The sequence below is a fragment of the Pseudorca crassidens genome, chromosome 2 (assembly GCF_039906515.1).
Source record: "Pseudorca crassidens isolate mPseCra1 chromosome 2, mPseCra1.hap1, whole genome shotgun sequence".
Taxonomy (NCBI): Eukaryota; Metazoa; Chordata; class Mammalia; order Artiodactyla; family Delphinidae; genus Pseudorca; species Pseudorca crassidens.
This window is the reverse complement of record NC_090297.1, coordinates 75580969-75593123: the sequence shown is the minus strand read 5'-3', so window position 1 is coordinate 75593123 and position 12155 is coordinate 75580969. Positions and strand designations below refer to the sequence as shown.

General features: G+C 32.7%; 1 protein-coding gene across 1 annotated transcript in view; it reads left to right on the top strand.

Annotated features, from left to right (window-relative positions):
- ODF2L (outer dense fiber of sperm tails 2 like) overlaps positions 1-12155 on the top strand; it is a 58177-nt gene that overhangs the window by 1364 nt on the left and 44658 nt on the right. Inside the window, exons 2-8 of the mRNA XM_067726782.1 lie at positions 5124-5296; positions 5680-5724; positions 7208-7340; positions 8039-8164; positions 9493-9552; positions 9680-9751; positions 10300-10416. Coding sequence (XP_067582883.1) covers positions 5184-5296; positions 5680-5724; positions 7208-7340; positions 8039-8164; positions 9493-9552; positions 9680-9751; positions 10300-10416 — 666 coding nt within the window. The 5' untranslated portion in view covers positions 5124-5183. The remainder of the gene's footprint in view (positions 1-5123; positions 5297-5679; positions 5725-7207; positions 7341-8038; positions 8165-9492; positions 9553-9679; positions 9752-10299; positions 10417-12155) is intronic.

Below are 12155 nucleotides of genomic sequence, written 5' to 3'. Positions count from 1 at the left end.
GAGTGACCAAAGGGGTCCTAAATTAAACAAACAAAACTCACCACCTGTAAGTGTTTCTACTTCATTCTGTTCAAACCTCATGACAGCTTTGGCTGGCAAAGCTTATTCTCATTTTGTAGGAGAGAGAACCAAAGGGCTATTGAAGCTAAGGGTTGTCTGTGTCAGGTGGCTCATAAGGACTGTGAACTGATGAATCTGGCCCAGTGTTCTTTCTTTTTAATATGCTGCCTCTGGGTCATCAGGAATGGTTAAATTATGTTCAGTCTATCTGTACTCTGAGAAGGAAGAAATAAGACATACTTTTAAAAGATTTTCTTCAAACTGGTCTAAATTAATTTTTGTATTTAAAAGGATAAGTAATCATTTCCTGCAACTTAGATGTGGAGCAATCCATTCAGATGGTCATGGGTAAATGAGGGGTTACATTTGATCATTTCTTTCCATACTGATCTCTTGCTATTCCTGTATTCTAATTCCTTCATTGTTTTTCTTTTTTTTTTTTTAAATCACCAGTGGCAACAACTTTTGATTTCTTCAAAAATTTTTGTTGGAAAAGAATGTTGGAATTTCATCTCTCTTGGGACCCTAATAACCTGATCACTGCTTCTCCTCTCGTCTCCTCCATATGCTGAGTCCATTTTCCAAAACACCACTGTACTTACCTTTTATTTATTTTATTTATTTATTTATTTTTGCGGTACGCAGGCCTCTCAATGTTGCGGCCTCTCCCATTGCGGAGCACAGGCTCCGGACGCGCAGGCTCCGCGGCCGTGGCCCACGGACCCAGCCGCTCCGCGGCATGTGGGATCTTCCCGGACCAGGGCACGAACCCACGTCCCCCGCGTTGGCAGGCAGACTCTCAACCACTGCGCCACCAGGGAAGCCCTGTACTTACCTTTTAAAGATGCACTTCTGATCTGTCATTCTCCTGCTTAAAATTATTTAATGGTCTGTCTTAACCTTTAGGAAAAAATTCAAGCTCTTGAGCTTGGTATACAGTGCCTACTTTCATGTGTCCAGTCTCATCTTTTGCCACGTGCCCTTTCAAATCATGTACCGTCATGATTCCTTGTTCTTGCTGGTACTTTACCCTCTATCCGGAATGCCTGTTTTCTGTTCTCTTTTGCCAAGCTCAAACTTGTTCTTCTGGACTCTACTGAGGATCCATCTCTGGGAAGTCTCCCAGGATCCTGCCAGTTGCTTTTGCAGTACCTGATGAGTCCCCGTCATAGTCTTTAGAACACTGGATTTTAGTGGTCTGCTCATTGCTCTCTCTTTAGACTTGTAGTCTGTGCCTTCAAGGAGCTCAATCTTACTCATCCTTCATTTCCTTGTACAGAACAATTTTCTTTTTTTTTAATATAAACTGAATTTATAGGAGTGCTAAAACACTCTTATAAAAGGGAAGTTTGTATGTTACTTTCAGCTATGTAGATTCTTATATTTATATATCAGTACCTGATGGCTTTCATTCAAAACTGAGTTCCACCACTTTCTTACTTGTAATCTTGGTCAAGCTGTTTTCTAAAACTTGGTTTCTTCAATGAGTAGCCTTTAGATGATAATAGCAACAGTGTAGATTTTTGGTCAGTGAATGCTGTTAATAAATGGCAGCATGTCATGCTGTCCTTTTGTTGAAGAGAAGGAAAATGTTTTATGTTTATCTGATAAAGGATGCTGACTATTTGGGGTTAGACAATGTTCTGAACATCTTTGGTCCCGTCTTCTGGATAATTGGGTTCTCTGTGGGGCTTCCTCTCAAAAGTGTTTCAGTTTGAACAATAAATTATTTGGTGACCCTAACTTGTATATTGGAACCTAACCTATGCCTCTCACTGATTAATTTTTGAGGGTAGATGGTGATGGGTATATTTGCCCTCACAGATTTAGTAGCAAGTTTAAAGAAGAACTAAAATATTACCATTTATGGAGCAATTAAATTCTAAACTGTATGATTCTGAGAATATTATTAGATGTTTAGGATTCTTGGTGGGCTGGATCAGTCAGAGGAACATTCTGAGAAGGAGGGAGGACTTGGGCCTTGAAAGTATGTATGTATCCTTTATTTACAAATCAGTCACTCTTCCTGTCAATTTTTTTCCCCCGTATTATCCAATCTGCAACGCTTTTATTTTTAAATTCCTTTATTCATTGGACAGAAGCATTAGCTAATTACTTTTCAAAGTTAATCTCTCTATATCAGAAAATGTTTTTTCCAGTTTTGATAGCCTTTACTGATAAGTTCAGTTTTCCACTTCTGGTTATTTTTACTCTGCCTACTTCCAAATTTCGTATACCTTTTTTTTTTTTCACTATGGAGTCCAAAAAGGCATACAGTTACTTCTCTAGTAAACTTTTGACTAGTGTTTAGTGTGGGAAATTAGCAACATTCCTGTATCTACTTGGTATTCTTTGCTGAATATTTCATAGTGAATTTTTCAGTATAAGCTGTATGCTTTTGTTTGAAGCCAGTGGGAGCTAGTTTTCCAAGGATTAGTGTTTGGCAAAACAAATTGAAATCTGCAAGATTCATATGCTAGTCTCTTTAGAGAGATTAGTTTTGAATACATACTTGGAGCTGGTTAGTTTATGTAGAACAATCTAGGTGCTGCGGAAGGTCATGGACTGATCTTTCTTTTCTCTTACCATGGCCAGCATCATGGTCCCTGAACAGCCATCCCTCAAATGCTTGTTGCTGGCCAAAATGGAACATAGTTAAATGAGTGTAGCTGGATCAGCATAAACCCATGACCACACCTGGAAGAAGCTTTAAGTACTGCCTTTTGGGTAGGGGACTGATAAAGTCATTTCTGTATAGGAAATTTAATTCTTTCAACATTAAAAATATTTTAAATTGCTATTCTTTAGGGATTTGATCATTAAGTATGTGTGCAGAATATGTGTCTTTGTTTCACCACTAACAAGCTATACAAAAGTATATTACATTTGTAAATTGGCAGTTTATTCTACATAATTGAAAACATTTTCTTGTGAAATGTCTGCTTTTCCACTCAAGAATACATTTGGTCTCCCAAAATGATAGCATTTTTTATAAAGGCAGGATTTTTTTTGCTAAAGAAAATTATTACATTGTTCAGCACACATATGTTTTTGGTTAAAGTATGGTTACAACACAAAAATAGTGGAGTACCTTGGAACCTCTCAACAATATTTATCCTATATTCACTTCTAGATTGTGAGAATATGATAGTTGATAATTTCTATGCAAATATTTGAGACATACCCAGTTCTCTGTTTCACGTTTTGAGAAATCAGTAATGAAGATACATTTTAGAATGTTGGGCTAAAAGTCATTCTAAAAATCCCTATTTTTATAATATGTTAGTTTTATTTATTTACCCTTTAAGATAAGATACAATTACTTATGTTGTATGATTTTATCATGTGACAAAACTTATAGAAAAATTATATAAATAGCTGCCAATAGCCCACAAAGCCAAGCAAGAACTAAAGTACTGATACCAAACTGAATCTTACCTCATAAAATGTTTTCAATAAATTGAAGATCTCTACCCTCTTACACTGATTTGTGAACTTTTATTTTAAATATATGAACTATTTTTCTTTTAATTATCCCTGAAAAGATAAGTAAAAAAGCAGCAGTCTTTATTCATCTTATTCATTAATTGCTCTAAGCCTTTAAGCCTTAAGGAGTCCTCTCCTTGAAATATTGCTTAGCTTTTACAAGACTTACAGGTGCTGAGGATTCCAATAAATAAGACGTTCTTTTTTGAGATTCCATTGTACAGAGAGACGAATATTTAAACAAGTGAATGGACAAAAGATAAGTACCAAAACTGAACAAATCAGTAGATGATAATTTTCTTGATGGCAGTGACTTATCCAAGCATATTCTTCTTCAACTTTAGGTTTGGGTTTTCATTTGATTTTGTGTATCCATATGTTTTAAATTTTTCTGGGCTACCAATAGCTCAAAATGTTGTTATGTCCTAATAACAGATGCGTGTTTGCAGCATTCAGGTAGATCATCTTAGACTATATGTATCTTATTCAACATTTCCATTTTGATGTGAGTTTCTAGTATTGAAAAAATATGAGGATGCTTTTCACTGGCCTGTATCCTAAATATTTATCTTTCTGGTATACAGAACCTTTGGACAAAAAAAATAGATAAATTTTTACAGACATTTGAAGATTTCTGAATTGCTAATTAAATATAGTGAATAATTTTCAACCTTTAATTTCACATCTACTTAAAGTATTGAAAATTCTTGAACATATGTATTTTATGATACAGATAAATAAAAATAAATTACAAAGAGGTAAAATATCTCTGAAAAAATGCAGAAAACCTTAAATATGACATTTGATTTTGTATAAACAAAGTTAGGGAGACACATTTCCATATATTAGATTTGAAAAACTACAGCCTTAATGATTGCCAGAGCACTAACTCATTACTTAAAATGGAATCGTTTTGAAGAAATTTATAAATATTCACATTTTAAAAATGACATCTCCAAGTTTGAGAGAAAACAATTAGATTATTTAGTAAAACTTAGAAGTAATGTCATCTGTCCATTCATTATCACCAAAGAATAACTTAGATTGAGCTTTTTTAAAAAATATGATTTATTTATAGGAATAAATGAATTTAATATTGAAAAGTCTACTTTAAGAAAATAACTTCTTTGTAGCTATTGTTGCCAAATACTTTCAAAAGTATCTTAAATTTTTACTGTTACAGGCATGAATAACATACATTTCCTATTGGATAAATCTAATGCAACTGAGAATGATAGTTATTCTGTGGTTTTTATATCCATTTTCTAGTCCGATTGGATTAGGATATTATTATAATACTTCAAGAAATAGACTAATAGTAATTTCTACATTCTTGTGAGTATGTAGAAAATAGTGGGCCTTTTGGAAACTGTATGGGAGTTGGCAATCGTTGAATGATTATGCTATGCAATTTTGATACTATTTTGAATTAGTATCACAATGAGTAGCAGTTATAATTTCAAGTTTGTCTGTGAAATATTATTCTTTTACAGATCTTTAGGATTTTTATCTTATTGGGTAATAGCAGAAAAAAAGAATCTACTGAAATGATGTTTAATAATTAAAATATTTCCTAGATTTCAGCTTATGTGGAGAACTTGTTGTGGAAGCCACCTATAAATCCATTTACCGAATTTATGGAGAAGCCTACAAATGATGGAAGTCATTCAGAAGAACTCTTTTCCCATTTTAAAAGTATACCAGAGAAAGAACATTTACCACGGCATGCCAGTGAAAGTCATCTCAGCTGGTATTCTCAACAATAGCAGGGGATAGCTTAATTTTTTGATTTCAGGGTTTCATACTGTAAATTTCCATACTGTAAATTATTTGAATCAAATACAGCATTCTTTCAAGAATATCATCTAACAGCCTAGTAATTTATATTTATTTAATCTGATTACAGATGTACTCATTTAGCAGAATTTGCCTAGTTATTTTGGAATTTTAGTGAAAGCAATTAAAAATGAAAACCTTACCTATAAAAAAATTTGTAAAGTATATATCTTTCTAACTAATGTAAATGAAAATATAAATACTATGGAATATTGGAAATTTAGTTAATGAGTACTACTTCACTGTCATTTGGGATATTGCTATCTAACAAATACCTGTCATATTTTGCTTCTTTAGTATGGAGAGTGCACTTGTTATTTGTACGACTCATTGCTCCCCAAAATAAGTCTTAAAATACCATGCTTGTTGCTATGGATACTATAGTCCAACTTCTAGTTTAGCTTAAATGAAAATGATGTTTGGTCATATATAATCATTCTTGACTTTCTGTACATGGTTTTTAATAATGATAACTGTCTTTTGTAGCAACCATCTTCATTGGGCCCATCATTTTAAGACATCTTAAGTGGTACTTAAGAATACAGTCTACTTCTTAGAGACATAGCCTCTAAGATGCCATTCATTGTTGCTGAGCCATTACATTATGTTCCATAAAAGAAAAAAGGTGTCAATTAAAGAAAGACACAATGCTTTCTTATGGCTTGGAATTTTATTTATAAATATTGAAAAAACTCCTTCAAACTTATACATAGATTTTTAGTCCAAATAACTCTGCACTTATATAAAAATAAAATGTGAATGAAATAAAGTAGGTAAGGTATTCTCAAAACTTCCTTATACTCAAAGCCCAACTCTCATGAGTTACTTTTTGACTCAGAGTTATCCTTGCTATTAAGAGTATTGGTGATATGTGCTGGTATTTCTTAGGAGCATCTATAACTGAAATGAAATTTATTGGTGACGGGCTCTTACAATATACAGCAAGCCTACCTTGGGGTCTTGCTTCTAGAATGTTGCTAAACATTCCTACTTCAACAACTCCTCCAATCCCTCTCTATGACCCTTTGTTGTTACGGGTTAAAAAAGTGCTGTACCCCATCTCTGGGATGTTCTTCAAAACATTGGATGCTCATTCTGTAAGTTCTGGACCTGTACAGGAAAGACAGCTAAGGACTGCTTCCAGACTGACAGAGATTGTAAGAAGCATCCCAATTTCGGGATGTAAAAATGTGAGCCCCCATACCCAAAGATGTATCTTACAGTGATACACAGTAATGTCTGTGTAAAACGTAATCAAGAAAGCAAATATTATCAGTTTTGTTTTGAATGATAATAATGTTTTATAAAGCCAAATGTGAAGGATTTTTAGATATTTGGAGAGGTTTAGTTTTTTGTGTTCCATTTGTTTAGCTTACACATTTCTCTGGAGGATTTTTTTTGTGAAAAACAATAAGTTTCAAGAAAGCATTTTGGAATAAGGTCTAGGAAGACAAATCTTTTGGCTTTGGAGTAAGGGAGAAGGAAGGGAAGAAAAAAAGACACGAACACATTCACACAAATCATTTTACAAACAGGAGAAGAGATGTTCAATAATTATCAAATAGCACAGGGATAATTGCTGTTGGTAGTCTTTGTGTTTTACATATCTTAACATTTTAAAAACTGTCTTTCCATGTATAGTTAAGTGTAGAAAAAATATGGAAGTACAGAAAAAATTCATTTTCAGTGAAAATTTACTGTTATATTTTGCAGAGCAATTTATGGAACTGTAGTATTTAATCATGCTATGCTCTGTTTGCATTAAAAGCATAACTAGTTTATGTAACAGCTTTAACTTAAAGTTTATTTGTGCATATCTAATTAGCCTAAAGCAGGACATCCTAATTGAGAAGACCAAATTGGAAGCAACATTTAAGGAAGCCGAGTTAGCAACTTGTTCTGTAGAATTACTTTTGCCAGTATTTAAGGACACCATTGAAGAGATTAGTTTTGAAAATGTGAGTACTTGCCTAGTGAATGTGTAATAAAATGAGAAGCTAGGATAATAGTCAGAATTCATTAACTGAGGTCTCATATCTTGTAGTAGTTATGCTCACATACTGGTATTTGATATAAAAAATGCAGGTTTATTAGTGTTTTTCATTCCTGTGTCATTAATTGCAATTCTTTTCCTCAGAGATAATCTCAGGCATGTATTTGATGAGACGCTAAGCTAGAAAGTACCTTGGTGCTTGACTAGAAAGTACCTTGATGCTTGCCTTACCTGAGTTGAACTAGAGTCAACTTTTCTCAAGAGTGAATTTAAAATATTCTTCACTCTCACTCTTCACTTTCACTCTTGAGAGATGAAATATATTTTCTATAGTATTGTGTGGAATAGAAACCTCTATTCTAAAAGTTCAGTGTACTAAAGTTTGAGTTAAGGACAAAAAAATAGATTGTATTGTATTAGTTTTATTAAAATAAATGCCTGAAATACTTTAGGGTTTAAGCCCTTATTTTGATTTCATTTTACTTTAGAACCATGTAACATATACTATTTACTGCTGAAAAACCTGGCATATCTTACTACTTCTACGTGCAAAAGAATGATTTTATTACTAGGAAAAGTATTCTTTGATAATAGTAGTAGTATATTTTAGAGTGTCTTAATGCTATGTCTTAAAATGTGTATGTGCTTCTTATATTTTGTCAGACTGATCTTTCTGCATCCAATTTGAAGATTTCTAAACAGAAGGAAATATTAAGAAAAGAATTAGACTCTTTTAAAGATTTAAAACAAACTTTAGAACATCTTCTTAGAAAGACAGAACACCAACAGGTAAGAAATACTAAGCACTATTTTAATAGCGATATTTCTCGCTTGAAGGGTATATTATTTCTTGAAATTAAAATATTGGTATATTTGAAATGGAAATGATTCTTGAATTTTTGTTTGAAATGGCAATCATTAACCCCCACTTTCAATGTTTCATAAATACTTTTACATGAAAGCAGCATATTTTTATAGAAAATATATTTTTATTTTCAATCTCAAAAACTTTCATTATTTGTTATACTTCATTTCAACTGATTACAATAAAATACTCTTAGAATTTAAGCCCTTGTGTACATTGTATTTATACATTCATATATTCCTTTTTTAACAGTTTCACCGAGATATAATTCACATACCATACAGTTCACTGGTTTAAAGTATGCAATTCAGTGATTTTTAGTATATTCACAGAATTGTGTAGCCATCACCACTATCAACCTTAGAGCATTTTCATCACTACAAAAAGAAACCCATTGCTCTTTAGAATTTTACTTCCCATCCCCACTACCCCTCTTTAGCCCATTATCTACTTTTTCTCTGTGGATTTGCTGATTTCAGATATTCCATATAAATGAAGTCATACAGTATGTATGACCCTCAAAATGAATAAACATTTTTCGTTCTCATTTAAAATATCTACATGGAATTCTGTTATTGATTTGCTGTAATTTTTTTTTTTAATTTTTATTTTATTTATTTATTTTTGGCTGTGTTGGGTCTTCGTTTCTGTGCAAGGGCTTTCCCTAGTTGTGGCAAGCGGGGGCCACTCTTCATCGCGGTGCGCGGGCCTCTCACTATCGCGGCCTCTCTTGTTGTGGAGCACAGGCTCCAGACGCGCAGGCTCAGTAGTTGTGGCTCACGGGCCTAGTTGCTCCGCGGCATGTGGGATCTTCCCAGACCAGGGCTCGAACCCGTGTCCCCTGCATTGGCAGGCAGATTCTCAACCACTGCGCCACCAGGGAAGCCCCCTGCTGTAATTCTTTAAAACATTTCTTTTTGCTAGACTTTAGACTGTTTATAATTTTTATCTGTTTACAGTCAGCATTGTGAGCCTTCTTTGTATACAAGATTTTTATTTCATTGGCTTGTATTTTATGAGGCATTATTTAGAAATTAATTTAGTAAATTAATTGATTTCATAAATTATGGATTAAAAATTGATTTGGAACACTTAAGCAAAAATCTTTCTTATGGTTAACTTTTAAAAAAACAGAACTATGCATAGTAGTTGTCCATATTAATTTCTTAAGTGATGCTTATTCCATTTTCTACTTTTTTATGTAGAGAAATATAGTTTGGGAACACTGATTTACAACTTCTTTTTTCCACAGAGAGGGGACAGTTTATCCAGCTTGTTAGATAAGCTAGCTGATAATGAAAGTGAAAACACTGTAAGTCTTTTTAGACTTGGTGTCTATTTTTCTGAAATTTTTTGTTTGTATGCTGGTTGGTTTTATAAAATTAGCCAACATTATCCAAGTTGTGATATTTCTAACTTTTACATTATATTTGCTGAAGAATCTTAAGACGAAGGTACTTGAAAAGGAGACCTATATCCAAGAACTTTCTTGTTTGTTTCAGAATGAAAAGGTAAGCAAATTTTGAGCTAATTCGTCAAATTTTCTTAATATTGACTCCCTCTTTCTCTTCTTTCCATCCTGGCCCCCATATCCTCATAAATACATATAGAAATATTTTTAGATTATTTGGACATTTTTACAAGTTTATGCATCAAATATAATATCTTAATTTTTTAGAGTTTTTTTTTCTTTTTAGATTTTTGTGGTATTTCAATCAGGGTACTTGGCCTAAGTCAGGGACCTATGTATAAATATATATTTCAATTTTAGTATAAATTAAGGAATTTCTGTGTTTGTAGGAGCATTTTAGACATACCCATAATTTTACTTAGAAGGATAGACAGGAACTTTTAAAAAGAGATAATTAGGAGTTATTAAATAAAAAAGGGGAGGAGAAAACATCCCCCTGGTTTTATATAAAATCCATTTGTAATTGGGGAAGTGTTGTACTTTGCTCTTTAGCAACTTTTTAGATCATGTCTTGGTACGGTAAAGTTTAATATTGTGAAAAAATACATCAAATAACACATTTTTGCTTTGTTTTGTTTTCTCTTATAGGCAAATGCTTTGAAAGCAAGCCGTTTGTCACAATCAGTAAAAGTAGTACATGAACGACTACAGTTCCAAATTCATAAAAAGGAAGCAGAGAATGATAAATTAAAAGAACACATAAAGGTTGTAAATATTCACCCATATTTATAGTTTAATTGATAAAACTAATGGACAACAATAAAGTCTTTGCTTAATTCTGGAATTTAGTGGTTTTGAAAGAATCCAATTTTAAGTGTTGCCATGGGAAGTACATATTTGAGGTAAATCTTAAGATTTCTGGTCTGTCTAAAGATTTGGCTCCAAATACCAATATAAAAAAAAGAAAAATGCTGTGACTTTTTAGTACCAATCTGGGAAGGATTTATAAAGTTCTAATTACTTTAAAAATCTCTCCTATTATCAGTTAATTTATATAAACTTGGAAAATTAATTTGGAAATTTGTTAAATATAAAAGAGAAAATTAAAATACTGAAACCATTAATATTTGGTATATAGTATTTAGTCTTTTATGCATCTATACATATACATACATACTCTCACCCATATTTAGTAAGCAGACAGTATACTAATGGTAATAATGTTAAGATCAGTTAACCTTGCCTTGGTGTTTAGATAATTGAGTAACCTCCTTGTTACACAGTTTAGCAGGATAATTAAGAGGAATTTTCTGGTTTAAACTGAGCAGTTTAAATATTCTTGTGGAAGTCTCACAAGATGAGATGAGATGAGAGTTTGAGGTTGAGATGAGAGTTTGAGGTTGCTGTGGTATGACACAAGCTAACTGGATCTACTGTCGTTATTTTTGTCAACGGAAAAGCAGTGTTCTCGCTTTTGGAAGAAGTGTGTAAAGACAAACCTCACTGAGCGTGAGGACTTCTGTGTTAATAAATTTCTGTTTGCTTTTATCCTCCTGTATCATGGCAGATTTCTGCAGTCCAGGCACATGTTTCAAGACTGCATGGGGGGGGGGTTGTTTATTTTTTCTTCAATGGCAAAAAGCTTTTGCCCATCAAAGGGACATTAAGCAGGCTTATGTGGGATATAAATTTTGTCTTTTGTCTGCCTACAGGTGCTTTTAAGCACTTTCCCTCAAAGATTCCCTGTGTTTTTTGCATCGGTGTCCTAGGGCACTCACTGCAGATGAACTAGAGTTGAAATTGCCTTGCTCTGTCATGGTAAATACAAGAGAATACATGTAATTTAACATCTCAGATCATATACTTCAGTTTATCTTACTTACACAATTTTTAATTTTGTCCTCAAATAGAAGTTGGGGAAGTTCTTGAAAATACTTTCTTCAGTTTAAAAATAAAATATTAAATAACTTTTTAAAGTTAAGTTTAACAGTTCCTTTTTAGATAATTAGGAGAGTGAATATAAGGCTAAAATCCTAAGTTTTGCCATGATATTCACCCGTCTAATACTTTGAGTTCACATCCCCTTACAAAATGCTACTGTTTAGAAATGATTAGAAGAAGTTGCGTTAGGTCATGGATTTTTTTACATTCCTTCTAACACACAGTTTTGGAGTTTATTTAGGTTTAACAAGTTTTTTTTTTTCTTTAAGACTACAAACACAATGAACGAACTCAGTTTAGCAATATAAATTTCATTTTTTTAGTATTGTTGATGACTCAAAAATTGTATTGGGTCTTTTAAAATTTTTAATTACATTATAATTCTCTGAGAACTACCCCAAAGGTACTTTTAACTCATTTTTCTTCCTAGATCTTTAAACTATAGTAATTAGAGTTAGAATATTTTCACATTTTAGAAGAGACAGAGAATAATTATCTTTATAATATGCTGCAAATATAATTCTTAGGAAATAGGAAAAGGCAAATAGTTGACTCTAAATATA